The sequence below is a fragment of the Phasianus colchicus genome, chromosome 10, assembly GCF_987193195.1.
Source record: "Phasianus colchicus chromosome 10, bPhaCol1.hap1.1, whole genome shotgun sequence".
In the NCBI taxonomy this organism is placed as follows: Eukaryota; Metazoa; Chordata; class Aves; order Galliformes; family Phasianidae; genus Phasianus; species Phasianus colchicus.
In genome coordinates, this window is record NC_143445.1 from 19,080,301 (window position 1) to 19,095,899 (window position 15,599).

Genomic DNA, 15,599 nt, shown 5'->3' on the forward strand with positions numbered 1-15,599 from the left:
AAGACCATTACTTATTGATAGGAGCAGAATTCAGTCCTCCTCCTGGAAGGCAGGAATCAATTCGAATGCTGAAAGCTTCCAACACCTCTTGGTTTCAAGTGCCCTAACCAATCCCTATAGCTTGATGCCAGGCTGGGCACAACCACAACACATAGTCCTGGATTTTCACCCAAAAAATACTGCTGTAGTCACTGGGGAATGGATAGCAGAACTTTCATCTGCCTGCTGCTTAATTTCTGATTCCTTAATTGTGTGTAGCCATCTGTCCATCACACAGCCATGGACTGCTTCTAATTTCCACCCCCTTCTCCAAAGACAGACCTCGGTCTTGCACACACATCATAGGCTGTTGACCCAGTGCTGTCACTTAGAGCAGAAATCACAACCAGCCGTTGTGGAGCGAAGGCATGGAGGGGAAAAGGCTGGAGACACATTACTGCGGGTCCTGGGACACAGGAACCAGTGAACGCCTGTCATTACATCACTGCATTTTCTGGATATTTGCTGTTCTCCCTCCCTGCAGCTCCTGGCACGCACCGTATCCTCGACCATTGCAGAGCCGCCTTCCCCATCTCATCTCTTTTTGCCATTTGGGGGCAGTGTACGAGCAGAAGTGTCGGCATTCCCAGGGCTGTCCGAATGTTACCAGAAAGGCTTCAAGTGCTGTGCTGAGACCATCTGTACAGCTGAACGCCAAAAAGCACAGCCTTCCTGCCCCAGAGTCAGGCAGAGTAGCGTGGGACACCAGGACTTAGCCTGAGAGTATTTTCTCCCTTCTTAAACCACTGCCCAAAGAAGACACAATCGTGGATGCAATGCACTACGATGGGGTTTTCCATTTTAGGGTACTGACTTTAGTGGCACTGATGGCAACAGCAATCCTCTCTCTATGTACGGGGGAACAGCTGGCAGCTTGAGCCATAGGATGCAGGGGACAAGAGGACAACTCACAGCAGCTTCTCCACAGGTGTGGTGTACCAGAGCAGCTACAAACATTTAATATCTATATGCCAAGTCCTGCCCCTGCCCTCACTGCCCCTGATGCCATGCATGGCACAAGGTGAGATCAGAATCTCTGCACACTGCACCTTGGAGTGTCCTTCTCTCCAGAGCAAAACAATGATGCATTTTCTATACTTTTCAGAATCTAAATGTCAACCATCCCAGATGGGATCGAATTAATAAATCCAGTGTGTGCAGAACGCCGGGGCCAGTTCGGAGGCGGAGGAAGATGACAAATCAGCTATTATGGCTCCTGAGGACCCAGACTCCTCATTTCCCAAGCCTCTGCCATCTGACCCCCACCGTGTGGGTGCCTCACAGCCCCACGGGTTCACAGCCGACCCACGGGGACACACAGCACCAGGGGCTTTGTGGGGCCCTTTCCTGTTGGCGAGCATCCCGCAGCACCGCCCGCGCACAAAGGATTCAACTCCGTGGTAAAAATAGCAGTTTCAGCCCGCCCCATCCAGCTGCCCTCTGTGATGCTGAGCCTCCGCACTGCCCTGAACAGCAGCCTCAATTTCCATGCTGCAGTTTTCACGGTTCACATCCAGTGGCAGTGTGGGGATGTGTGATGCTTCCTGCACTGGCGGGATGCTCTGGGCTGGCCATGTCCTCCCACACCCTTCCCTCCCCCACCCTGCTGAAATAAGTGGTGTTTTTTCTCCTTTTTCTTCTTTGTTAAACATCCTATTGACCTGGTGATGCCCTGACTTGCCTCATTTTGAAGGTGTGTTGCATTTATCGCCAGCAAAAACCCCTCACAAAAGGGCTGCATCAGGGTGAGAGAAGCTCCATTTAATAAAAGCATCTTCATGCAGAATGGAAGGGAAAAAAGAGAAATAGTTTCCAGTGGGATGGCATTCCTTTGCCATGGTGGGGGCTCACAGTGACGCCCTCCTTGGTGGGGTTCCACCTGGGGGCATTCAAAATCCTTGCATGGGGGACCACAGAATCACAGAATGGCCTGGGTTGAAAAGGACCACAGTGCTCATCCAGTTCCAAGCCCCTGCTATGTGCAGGGTCACCAACCAGCAGACCAGGCTGCCCAGAGCCACATCCAGCCTGGCCTTGAATGCCTGCAGGGATGGGGCATCCACAGCCTCCTTGGGCAACCTGTTCCAGTGCCTCACCACCCTCTGAGAGAAAAACTTCCTCCTAATATCCAATCTAAACTTCCCCTGCTTCAGCTTAAAACCATTCCCCCTTGTCCTGGGATGCTGGGGATGCCAGAGGACCGGGACCATCCTTGCATGCTGGGCTCCAGCACACGGACATGGTTTCACCTCCTGTGCTCACAGTGACCCCGGGATGTGTGTGCCCTGTGATTCATGCGAGTTGTGTGGGTGGCAGAGGGACCGCGCCGAGAGGAGGAGGAATGGGAAAGAATCCGCTGCTATATTTAACCACAAATAATAGGAAGAGCCTGAGTTTTGGAGCTAAGTTGTAAATAACAGTGAGATGAAATCATCTCAGAAATTCATGACTGTATCACTGCAGGCCCTGGAGAACCGGTGTGACTAACGAGAGAGCAGCGGCTGGGGAAAATGTTGCCCCCTGTTTAAAAAAATAATGACTTTATTTTATTATTCCAGAGCATGGCAGCAGTCCTTCCTGCTGTGACAAATGGTGCTTGATGGGCCTTGAGCTGTTGCTGTGTTTTAACGCATTTCAGCATTTCTGCACTACACCAAGCAGCAGCGCACCGGCTGCCAGCACATGGACAGTGCTGGGATCCAGGGGCTGTCAGCAGAAATTAACATTGTTAATCAACAAACTGCCATCCAACAAATCCTGCTTGTTCTGTGAGCTACTTTTTAGATGAGCATTAGGTGTGGAGGTGCTCGTTACTTGCAATACCAGAAGACTCAGCCAAAACCCAGCGAATGAATGGGATCATCTCCAACATTAGGATGGTTCAAGACCCAGTTGCAGTGAAGAAGAATGCTTAGATCCTACCCATCACTTCATTTCTGAGAACACCCAGAATCATTAAGCAGAAGAGAACACCTCGTGCGGGAAGGACTGGTGGCCATGCACGCGTGCTCGAGCTTCTCTCACTCACTTTCCCTTTTTTTAATAGTCTAGAAGAAAATATTTGCTGGCAGTAGAGATTTCTGAGCTGTGAGGTAATGACATACACATGCAGAGTCATCTTCTTGTTTCTGAAGCCTATTGCAGTTACAGATGTGCTGAGAAGTATGCAGTAATAGAGCTCAGCTCTGTGGTTTTAATTCAAGCAATTCAGAGCTCTCCCCAGCTGAGCAGGGATCGAAGCAGGCCATGCCTGGGCATTTCCATCAGTTCCTGGTTTTGCAGAACTTTTAACAACTACTTATTCTTCACTTTGGCAAATTGGTTTGAGTGTTGTGAAGTCCTTCAAGGGTCTGCTTCCATCTCAGATCTATGTTGTCGTCCAGCACTCTGCATCCCTCCTTGGAGCTACAGGATTATTTCTGCTGCAAACTGCTGTGCAATGGGCCCTGCCAAAAGGAAACTTCGTTGTGCTTCTTCCTTATTACTTTCCCCATATTTGGAGGAAATGTAAAAGAAAGGGCAAGGCTGATGTGAAGTATCATTCTACCAAGGGCAGTGCAGGTAGCAGGCTTTGTGAGGACGGGTTTAGAGTTACACAAATGGTGATGGTCGCCAGGAAAATGAAACCCTCTATAAAGTAACTATTTGGCCAGGTCAGCTCTTCGGCGCCAGTTGGAAGTCAAGCCTTTAATAACTGCTGCTCCAAGGAATTGATGGATTTCTGCAGGGGGCATTTGCAGGATCGATGACTGCACAGTCCTTGCAAAGCTGGGGAGAGGCAGCTTTTGGCTCCTTCCAGAAATGCTGAGACTCCAGTGAGTGCCTCACATCTTGCAAGACACACATGATATATCTGTATGTAAACTGAAAATTCCCACAGCCAAACCTACGCCATGCTTTCTGCTGGGAAACATTGGCCATGGCAATGAGTTCTTGCTCTCCAGCCCTCTATTTCTGGATATTTTCCCAAAGATTAGGGTTCTTCTTCCCTGGTCCCAGCATGCACATTGCTCACCCAGCATCACAACCAAGGCTTATTTGGGATTGTTTTTTGAGTTGCAAGAAATAAGTTGGAGATGCGTAAGTGGGTGTCCAACTGGCTAACAGAATGCATGTTAAATGTAGGTGTCCAACTGATGGGTTGATGGTTGGACTTGATCTTAGATGATCTTTACCAACTAGAATGATTCTGTAATTCTATGACTGAGACAACACCAGTGCACAGGGACACTTGTTACTTCTGATAGCTGCTTGCATTGATCTGCCAGAAGCTTTTGGTGCTCTGGATCATTATTTATGAAGCTTTGAGCTGTTGAATGTGAGCTCTAATACAGACACCATCCCCTGGCTCTAGGCTTGCTTGTTTAAGAGAACTTCAGGAGCCTGGCCCTGAGCAGCTCTCCCCAAGCTGTGGCACATCTGGCTGCACAGCTGGCAGCCCCACTGCCTCCATCCCCGCTTTGCCTACCTACAGCTGCTGGTCCTCAACCACATCCTGTGACAGGGGGCTCACCAAAATGTTGGCTTTCCTGAGCCATCAGCAGGCCTTAATATTTCATGATGCTCTGACGCTGAAGATGTAGCTGATCAGAAAGGCTGTTAAAATGCAGCACTTTATTAATGCTTTGCACTGTGCAATGCTGGTTACTCACCGCCGTGTTTGCCATAAAGATCCCATCAGTGATTCTCCAGAGCCCCATGCATGGCAGAGAGCTGTGCCCATCTGGGCTTCCAGCTCCTGCACTGCTCTGCTGTAAGAAATGCCCTAAGAAATGAAATAGAAGGAAATTCTGCAAATGAGATCCCTGAAGATCCCCTGAAGATGATAGGAAGAAATGGTTTCTTGATTATTGTATGAATCGCTGCGGCCTCTGCCCATTCCTGCATGTTGCACAGAACCTTTTTTTTTTACCACTTTCTTCCTGAATGTTGTAAAATCTGCAGCAGATACAACATGTATGAGTTTCCCTAAATGCAAGGATGACAGCAGAAGCGTTGCTCATAGCTAGCAGAAGTGAAGTCACTGCAGGTCGAGTAAACAGGGCAAAGGAAACCAGTCCAGCACCCAGGACCGTGACGCTGGTGGTTCTGCTGCTGCCTATCAGATTTGGCTTGGTCACACAGAGGGAAGCTGAGCAGAAAAGCACTGATCATGTTGTGCCATGTTTCACATGAATAAATTTTTCCATGACCAGAGCAGAGCCCACTCTCCTCTCTTGCTTGCCTGAGGAGTTTCGCAGATGAGCTGATGGGAATCAGCAAACAAGACAGACAAGTGCGTGGGATTGTTGTGGGACCACAATGAAGAGATGAGTCAGCCCCTAGCACCGGTCACTGTGAGGTGACACGGAGTCCTGGCCTTGCACCAATAGAAGCTGTTGATAGCAGGAGTGAAAAGCCAACAGAAAGCAAGCACAAACAGCTCTCCCTCCTGGACCTTGCACATGCAGCCAAAATTCTCTGTTGTAAGTGGTGAAATCAGTGATGGGCTCTGCACCTGGCACTTCTCCTTCCATGGGATGCTCAAGGTTTGGGTACCGCTCTTCCCCACATCTGCGGGCATCACTCATCTCTGTGCCCTTGGCTACCGCTCATCTCCAAATCCTCAGGTTCAGCCCCATGTCCTCAAGTAGAACTGATCCCCAAATCCTTGGGTTCATCCACGCATCCTCTGCTACCGCTCATCCCCATGTCCCGTGGCTCAGATTATCCCCACTCAGAGGAAGACCCGTTCCATTTTGGAACACACTGACCACGAGGATCAGGCAGTGGGGTGGCCCCGCTGCTGACTCCAGAAGGAGCTGCCGAGCTGGGCTGTGCGGCTGCCACTACACCTCTGGCCCTCTGCCCCATCCTCTCCACCGCCGCCACCCCATTAGCCCATGAACCGCCGCCAAATGGCCCCATCAATTTTTCATTAGGAATCAAACCTGATAAAACCCAGTCGTGCCGCCGGGCCGGGCTGCCGACCCCAGACCTCGAGGTGCGCGAGGAGACCCGCGGGGTTGGTTGCGGGGATGGCGGGCGGGAGGGGCGCGGCGCCGTGCGGGGCTCCGTGCGGGACCTCCGGGGGTTGTGCGGGGCCGGGATGCGGCGGGGCGGGGGTCGGGCCGGGGGCTGCGGGGCGCGCCTGGCTGCCGCGGGCGCGGTGGTTGGCGCGGAGGCTGGCGGCTCTGCTCGTGCTGCTGGCCCTGCTGGCCGCCGGCTGCCTGCTCCACCGCAGGGCTTGCCCCGCGCCCCGGCCCCGCCGGAACGGCCCTCCTCGGCCCCGCCAGCACGGCCCCGCCGCCCCGCAGGGTGAGCTGAGGGAAGAGCGGGGCGCGGAGCCGGGTTTGCCGCCGCTACCCAGCTACGAGAAGGTGAAGCATCTGCCCAGCTATGAGGAAGCGCAGCGCTGCCCCAGCCGCCAAACCCGGGATGGGGATGGGGAAGGCTGGGTGTGCGGCTGAGCATCCGCGTATGGGAGGGATGCAGCGGTCCTTGCAGTGCTGACATCCCCGGGAGAGATGCTGGACATATTGGATGCGATGGGATGGGGGACAAAATGGGATACTGGCCACAAAGGGATGCTGGACGCAATGGGACGCTAAATGCAATGGGATGCTGGATGCTATGGGATGCTGCACGTTGGTGGTTCCCAGGAGGGATGCAATGCTGGACACCGAGGGCCCAAGGACGGTCAGGACTCAAGAAAAGCCCCCCCTGCTGGGGACATGCCATTCGCTGGGTACAACTGGAGGACATCAGGGTCTGCAGCATGACAGGCCTGCGGGACACCAGGCTCACATCATATCTCCACCAGGATGAGCAGTCCTGGAGCTGCTGCTCACCTCCCTGCTGTGGGCTGGACAAGAAAAGGGCTGAGTTGCCTAGGGCTCTTTTGCAGTGGCTATCCTGAGTGAGCAGGATGAGCAGAGAGCCAGCACAAAGGAAGGTGGCAGCCAGGGACAGCGCGTGCATTGGAGGAAGCTGACTTGGGGACATCACCTCTTGCATGATGCCATCATTAAGGTACAGTGATGAGAAGGAAAGGGCTGCCTGCAGCTCAGTCTGTGCCGAGATCACAATGTCATCAGCACAACACCACGAGCTCAGTCTGCCAGAGCCATCATTCCACAAGGGTGGAAGCAGCTGGCAGGGGCAGCAGGATCTGCAGCAGGAGCCTATTTCTTCCACAACCCTCAGCACTTGTACAGAGCCTTTCATTTCTCATCAAGGCGAATGGAGGAAAACAACTTGCTAATAAAATCCTGGCACCCTCTGGCAGCGTGCTCTTTATTTCCCTGAGGCAGCTGGGATTGAGGTGAGGCCTTTTTTGTATTTTTCAGGGGACAGGGAGCCTAACAAGTGTGCAAAGCTCCAAGGAACTTGAGGCAGTGAAGAAAAACCTGTTCGCACAAATCAGCACTGGTCCCACGTGGGCAATGTAAGGCTTCAGAGTCAGGAATTTGGTAGGAGCCTCACAAGAGAACAGGATGACTACAGGCAAGTCTTCCTAATAAATGAATGAGCCATTAAGCTTTTCATGAAGTTTTTCAAATAGCTACAAGATGGCCACGGGCAGAATGATCAAAACAGCCAAAATTCAGAGAAAGTAGACTTTACCCTGCATCACTTTCTCACATGGAGCTTTTTGGGTGATGTTAACCCAGTGCTTGTGTGAGGATGGCTGAGAGAATGTCCATCTTCCCAACAAACAGGCAAACCCCAGGGAATGCATGCTGCTGTCCCATTTTCCCATCCTGACCAGCAGGGCCAGAGATAAGGCTTCAGAGCTTGCTCTGCTTTTCCCCCCATTTCCCCTTCTATTTCTAGGCGCTACCATCAACATTTACTAAGAATTCTATTCTAAAAAGCTGCAGTAATTCTCACCCCACCCTCCTATACCCTCAGCTTTACCTTTTCCAAGCCTGGTCCCACAGCTGTGCTTGCAGGGCTTGGTGTGCACACCAGTGCCACCAGTGTAATCAGCCACTGGGTTCATACCCAACATGCAATCTTAACATCCAGAATGCTCCGAGCTTCCAATCCACCAGAAAAAGGGCAGGAAAACAGGTTCAGCCTCCTGTGCACAATAAATAACTTTCGTGAGTCCAGCTGGATAACTTGAGGTTCCAACCCCAGAACATCAAGGCCAGCACACACACAAGCCTTTGCCAGGTCCTGGGTAGTGAGTATTTAACAGTGCTTTCAGCTGGCCCCAAGAAAAGCAAGATTGAGTTGAGTTTCAGAACTTGGTATCACCACTAGGCTAGTTTTTAAAAATTGCTTACACTGCATTGCAAATCTGAGCCAGGGTTCATAAATTTAACATTAAACACTTGCCATTAGTGCTATTTTGGGCTCAATTCTGGAAGTAGTAAGTGCTTTCTGCAAGTCAGTGGAAGGTGTTCACTGTGTCCCATGGCAGTACACCAAAACACTGGGGAGTTTCAAATTAGCTATATCAAAATTGTTGTTTTATTTAACAATCAAGTAAATCAATTAGGAGATCACCTAATGCATCACCTATTAGCTACATTAGGAAAACAAATAACAACAACAAAAAACAAATCTCAAACAAAACTCTTTATTTGGTTGTTTTAATTATGAAATTGATAAACTATGCAAAAAGTATCATATAATCATCTACAGAATGTGAGAAATTTGCCAGGTGCACAGATATTTAACAGGCTGATGGTAATTTAAAGGATTTATACTATAAAATGTTAGTTATGAACAACCTGCTCACATCTTTGCACTGCAAAGGGCTTTTATAGAGAACCTCTATCATATGCAGTCACTTTCCTATGTAAAAGACGACTAACAAGAATTGCATCAACTCTAGCTCTTGCTCCCCACAAAACGTTTGCTGATTTATACTTCTGTTTGACAAAATATGCCTGCACAAATGCTCCAGAAGCACTTATTAATATGGCTGGAAGGTCAGTTACTGCTGTACAGTTACACTAGCTCTTACTGTGGCACTGGCTGCTGCTCGTTCTCTTTCTTTAGCAATTTCCATCTCTATTTTGGCTTTGATTTTATTCCAGTCAACTTCCAGCTGCAAGAATAGAAAATGAGTACACAGAGGTCAACTAACATTGTACAGAGAGATCAGGTAGCCATTCATTAGCAGTAGATTCTGAAGACTTTGTTGATTATGATTCTTCAAGTATGACAACTTATAGTAATACAATGAATCAAAAGCACAGTTGAATTCTAGCAAATGGATCTTTCCACCTTTAAGTTAAAAAAAAAAAAGTGCAATATTTTTTAAAATGCATCATTTCATTGCATCTGACAAAAAGATCCACACATCAGAACAGGAAAATAACTTAGATCAGAACAAATCTAACAAATATCACGAAATCTGCCCTATAACTCAGAACACAGCTGTTTATCAATAACATTTGCAGTATTGTTTTTGATTGGAGTTAAAGTTCACTAAGTAAAGTTAATAAAATTAACTAAAAAAAGCATATTACACTTGTTATTTGATATAACAGAAATCAGATTTCTGCTTGAAATTTGTCTTCTACATCTAGAAGTGTTTCAGCTTTATTTACATTTTTCTCCAGCTGCAGAGAATCGTCATCTTCTGGCTGTACTCTATTTCAGTGAAACTTCAGACAACAGATACAGCACAATACACACAGTGCAGCTGGGTGCAATAGTTGTCTTTGTTTCCAAAAATGCTTGACATGAAAACATGGATCACGGTGCACTTGAATGACTACAATAACATGTCCAAAACCTAGACAAAAATGTAGTTGCAAAGTTCAGTTTCACTGCTAGAAAATGAAGGCTGTCAAAGATGGGATGGGGTAAAATATCTCAACTGCTGCCTAGGCAGTTTTCAGAGTAGCTGTTATCCTGTTAACCAAGTTGTGAAATAAGAAGAAAGATTCTCTGCTGGGGGAAGATATAAATGCAACACTCGTATTCTTATGTGCAAAGGATAATCCCCCAATTCAGGATGCATTTGCTGGGTCCAGGTGCTTTGGATCTGATGACTGAAATCTTTATGGAGCTCTAAGAAAGAATGCGTTTGCTTTAACAGATGTCACACAGATGCTAAACATACCACAGAAAGGGCCAATCTACCATCTAGCCCAGAAAGCTACTTGCCCATGAAGCCAACAACCCTTGCCAGTGACACCTAGAAACTGCCAAGATATGGATTCTCAACATACATATTAGGTTCATAGTGCCTTATATATAAAGATGTGAGATATAACAACTAAGCACATTGTTTAGATTCCACGTCTGATTGCAGATCGGTGGCCTCAGCTGCAGTACAGAAAAGAGAAGAGCTCCCTGCTTAAAGCTGAGGCAGTTTTTGGTGGTAGGATGAAAAGTGAAAGATTGTTCTTTTCCCCAGGAGGGAATAGCAACATGATTTTTTTCTCTTTGATGTCCTGATCATGTTCTTCTCAATTGCTGTTTGTGTCTGACAGGCTGCTTTAAGAATTTAGATATCACGGTATCCAACAGCAACAAATTGACTTCATTAGGCAGGTCCCCTCCGAGCTTGAGATCCAGAAGACAAGACCACCAGAATAGAATATGTATGGAACATCCACAGTGGATGTGGAATACAACTCAAGGAACTTCCTGCACTCGACACCCAATTTTCAAGACTGAGTGCAAGGTGAACCCCCCTACACAGCCTCTGCCCACACCTTGACCCTGACTGCTTAGGAACCATTCCAGCTTTCTTGATGATTTAAAGGTAGAACAGTATTATCCAAGAAGGCTCTTTCAGAAGCATCAGAGGATTAACATGATTATTTGCTCAGCGATGGATCTCAGTGTGGTAGAAGACATAATTTCAGCTCAGCAGCTGAAAATGCTGCGTAATAACAGTCCTTGAAATCCACTGTTATTTTTCTACATTTCCTAGGTAAAGTACTGAAGAATTGTACTGTTCAGTAAGTGGATAGATACCGTGCAGACTTTTGTTCTTGTTTATGATATGAAACATCCTCAGAAGTGCTAAAAGCTAATGACTTACATTAGAAATCAAGCTTTATTGAAAGTGTAATGGGCACTGTCCAATTAAAGGATCCGAGCTAGAAGCTAAGATGCATTTCCTGATCCATCAGCTACAGTGGATGAAAGGATGCATTGAAGTACATGTCTCTTTTTACAGCTGCACCCTCAGAGTGCTTAGGAACACCAAGTGGAAGAGCATAAAGGCTGCTGGATGAAATTGCTGTCTAAGGTGCATATGTAGTACCTCTTACAAGGGTTAGGCACAGAAGATACCCTGGTGAAATCTAAGGTGCATTTAGCTTATGAACAATAAGCTATCTCCTCAGTCTTTAAGATCTGTGAGATACCGGTGCATTGAAATAACCTAATGATTATAAAGAGGCTTTCCAGAGGTTTAATAAATAATATATCTAGCTATTTATCATATTTGACAGAACAGTTCATAGTTCACATTTAATACATATCTGGTTACCTTCAAAGTTTGTTATTGCTGCTATCCATAAAAATATGTAAAAATGTTGTGAAGACATTTAAGAGCTTTGCATTCAGCCAGTCTAAGCTCTAGCTCCCTGTTTATAGAAAACAACTGTGCCTTCATTTGCATAATCCTTGCCAGATACTAAATATATACATTCCATATCTGTGCCTTCAAATAAAACATATGCACAATGGTTACTAGCCAAGTAGCCACACATTGAGCTATGAATTTGCACTGTCAGATGTAAAATCTTAAGATTTGCATCCACATTTGAATTGAAGTAGGAAAACTGCAAAGCAATTCCACCGTAAAAATGGTTGCAAAGAACCATCTGACCTAAGGCTGTAGGAATAATTCCAAGGAATACTTACACCTTCTGCATACTGCAAGAATCTTTTGTTTGTTTCTTTTTTACCAAAGTCCTCTAGGAACTTCTGTCGATAAGCCAGGACGGTGTCAACATGTGTCTTGTGCTTTACTGCTAGCTCTAGTGCCCTGGAATAAAACAGAAAGGGGCTTGTCAGGCTATATAATGCTCTGGCACAACTACAATCACCAGGGCTTTACAAAACGATACACTGAGCAGCGTTTCAGCTGCAGGCAAGGATTCCTAATCTACAGAGCCAAGTAGTTCCATATCAGTATCAATCACAGGAGGTTAAAAGAAGCCAATTGATGTGACTGTCTACTTTGTGATGCATGCTATGAAAAATATCCAACAGTTTATTTATGTTGACAGCCTCATCACATCACTGGAGCTCAACAATAGGAGTCTTTTTTGCAAGAAAATGGAAAAGAATGCATAGAGTTCAGCACTCTCAATACAACAGGCAAAATTAATCATTTTTAAGAACATTATTATAGTCATAAATTACTTCTGAATATTGTTATCCTGTGCACTTCAGTGCTGTGCAACCTATGCTGTAGTTATATTGTATAGGTGGGAAAGATAAGCTACCGGACCAGTATCATTGATCACCTTCATATCTGCTTTCATATGAATCACATAAGAAATAATGTTGGAAAAATGTGTTTTTTATGTCATACATATTAGGCAACACAATCCAAAACAGATATACATGAGGAAAGAAAACTTTTTGCCCCAAGTGATATGAGCATAACAGCATGGCAATTAGCAGCAAATGGCCCCAGATGATTCTTTCAGAAAATGTGTATTCTTGTTTAAAGGAGAAACTCCTACACTGTTTTCTCATTCCTAATTCATATTTCATCCACCTACACAGTGTTGGGAGTCCAAACAGACTATTTTTAGCTACAAGACATTTCAAAACAGCTTTAGTACTTCGGGGGTCACCAGCAGTGTGACGTATTGCTAAGGACCTTTCTATGTCAACAATGTGAAAAAGGAAAATGTTATTTAAACAGGACTCTAAGCATGTTTCAGAGTTTTATCACAGAATACTTTTATCTTCTAAATCTGATAGGAAAAAAAAAAAAGGTTGTTTTACTTCTTGGGTTATTTAGCTCTGGACAATTTCAGATAGAAAATTACTGAAACTATCTGTAATAAAACAGTTGAACTAAGAAATTTACAGGTTCTCTTAATAAGACTACTTATGAACATACTGTATTTAAAGAAATACTACCTATCCCAATTGTAGAGATTAATGTTGACTTGAATAGCTTGATAAATAAGGCCTGTTTGAAGGAGTAGGGTTTCAGCTTCTTGTGTGTTTCCACTGAACAACAGCATATGAGCCATCCTTGACTCTTTCGATGGAAGATCTTTGATGGAATTGATGTACTGAACTTTGTCTATCTGTTAACAAGATGCACAATAAGTTTAATGAGAGAAATCAATTAATTAAATCACTTTTGCAACAGTTTAACTTTGAAACTGTTAAGTCCACTTCCTTACCTCACCAATTGATGCATAGGCAATTTCTGCAGTAGCCATGTCTTTGTTGGCAACTGCCATAGCAGCTAAACATGCCCACATGGTTTGATCCTGAAAGGAAAAAATACGCAATTCCTAAAACTTCAAATATTTAACATTATAGTAAGAATGGCTTCTCAAAGGAAACCCATCAGTCCTGAAAATAATGTATAGGAGTGCAATATTTCCCAGTATGCCATTCACTGCATTGTGGTCTCTTCACAGAAAGCCACTATTTAATTATTTTTTAGAAATCCCTCATTATAAAAACTTTGCTATTGTGATCAGCTGAGACTGGCAGTGTGGCTGAAGGAACGGTTAGCTTTCAGACCTCAGCCAGTAATAAACTCTTGCCACAGAATCATTTTATGACCTCATCATCAGTGTACCTGTCATAATTGTGGAACTACAGTGGAAAACAAAGCATTGAGCAAGGTTGAAGCATTTTAACCTGATTCATACCAACCTCATTTCACAAATAACTACTGGGACTGTGATATTGACAATCACCAATCATTTATGATAAGTGTACTACGAATGAAAGATAAAGGAAAAATTACTTGACATTAGAACCCTCTGAAAAGTAAACAAATACTTTAAAAATCTGGTGTCCACCAGGATATTTTCAGTTTGTTTTATGTTATATAATGTTATATAAGAATTATATTATATTTGAAATTCAAAATTCCAGTTCCCACTACTGAAAGGAAGCCAACTACTAAAGAGGCAACAATCAAACTGGTGACAGAACTGGTGTTATTTAGTGTAAAGAAGAGAAGGGAGACTTTTACAGCATCCTTCTGAAATCTAAAAGAGGCCTACAAGAAACACGGAGAGGGACTCTACCAGGGAGTGAAGTGAGAAGACAAGGGATAACAGTTTTTAAAAAAGGTAGGTTTCGATCAGCTATGAGAAAGAAATTCTTCACTATGAGGGCAGTGAGGCCCTGGCACTGCTGCCTAGAAAAGCAGCAGATGCCCATCCCTGAAAGTACTCATAGATGCTGGATGGGTCTTTGGGTAGCCTGGTCCGGTGGGAGGTGTCTCTGCCCATGGCAGGGGTTGGAACTTGGTGATCTGTATGGTCCCTGCCAATCAAAACCAGTCTATGGTTCTATAAAATGAGGGAAAGGAGGCAGGATTTAAGGGGATTTTTCTTTTGCACTGTCAGACTCACCTCATCTGTTGCTGTTGCCTAAATACATACAAAAGAAAGCGAAGGAGAAAAAAAAGAGTAAAATAGAATATGAAAACATACAAGACCAAGGCATGTGGAGATAAAGAATAGCTTGAGTCAGATACATTAAGACCTAAAACATAAGCTTTTTACTAGCTTCTCTGAATACTTGTGTTTAATCCATCTGGACTTTGGTAGGAGTACAAGTAAGAACTGCATAATTTTTCACCACCAGCCCTAAAATCATCAACAACAAAGTAGAATGGAAATAAGACCCAACATCTGATATGCAACCACCAATGTTAAAGTTATATTCAAAAACCATTTCACTGTCACACTTCGCTTGTAGCTGAATGTTGCTGATTATTAAAACTTACCTTGACAAAGCGACACAACCTGACAGCATCTTCCCACTTAGAGCTACTAACATACTCATGAAGAATCACAGGGTAAGGTGAAATATTAACGTGAATAAGTGAACCATCTGCTCTTCTGATTGTTATTTGATTTCCAACAAAATGTACAATCTGAGGGTTTTTGCTGAAATCACTGCATAGAGAAGGAAAAGTCAGTTAACATTCACTTCTTTCATATTGAAAAGAATGTAAGAAATACAAAGAAATCTTTATTATTAAAATAACACCATTGATTATACTTTATTTTCAAAGCATATAGAAATCTAAGCATCTAGTTACTCAACAGTTATAGCCATTTGGTAGCTGTACTGTTCCCTAAATATAAAATGACAGCTATGCTGACCGAAAGGAAAATACAAACTGGACAATTGTTCAAAGAACGAACTTAAACATAAAATATAAAATATTTTTGGGCTCCCATACCTCTTAGAAGGAAATTATGAACTTAGTTACTCTCTATGAAGAATTTCCTATTGCATATATGTGCTGAAGTAAGTAAACACAATGAGACAGAAATAATGTTATCTGTCACCAGATATCTTGATACCATTCATTTCTAGCAGATACTTTAAATAGGTCAACTTTCTTTTTTTAAAAATAACTAAGACATTATTTT

The 15,599-nt window shown here is 44.7% G+C and overlaps 1 protein-coding gene across 2 annotated transcripts in view; it reads right to left on the minus strand.

Annotated features, from left to right (window-relative positions):
* Positions 1–7,061: 7,061 nt before the first annotated feature.
* The window catches only part of IFT80 (intraflagellar transport 80), a 44,454-nt gene continuing 35,916 nt past the window's right edge, over positions 7,062–15,599 (minus strand). Inside the window, exons 14-19 of one of the 2 annotated variants that reach the window (XM_031603705.2) lie at positions 14,945–15,116; positions 13,374–13,463; positions 13,102–13,274; positions 11,866–11,989; positions 8,999–9,082; positions 7,062–8,104 (exon numbers count right to left, since the gene is read on the minus strand). In XM_031603705.2, the coding sequence (XP_031459565.1) occupies positions 8,039–8,104; positions 8,999–9,082; positions 11,866–11,989; positions 13,102–13,274; positions 13,374–13,463; positions 14,945–15,116 (709 nt within the window). In that variant the 3' untranslated portion in view covers positions 7,062–8,038. Of the gene's footprint in view, positions 8,105–8,594; positions 9,083–11,865; positions 11,990–13,101; positions 13,275–13,373; positions 13,464–14,944; positions 15,117–15,599 lie in introns of those variants that run through there. The other variant, XM_090147618.1, reaches the window with a different exon arrangement.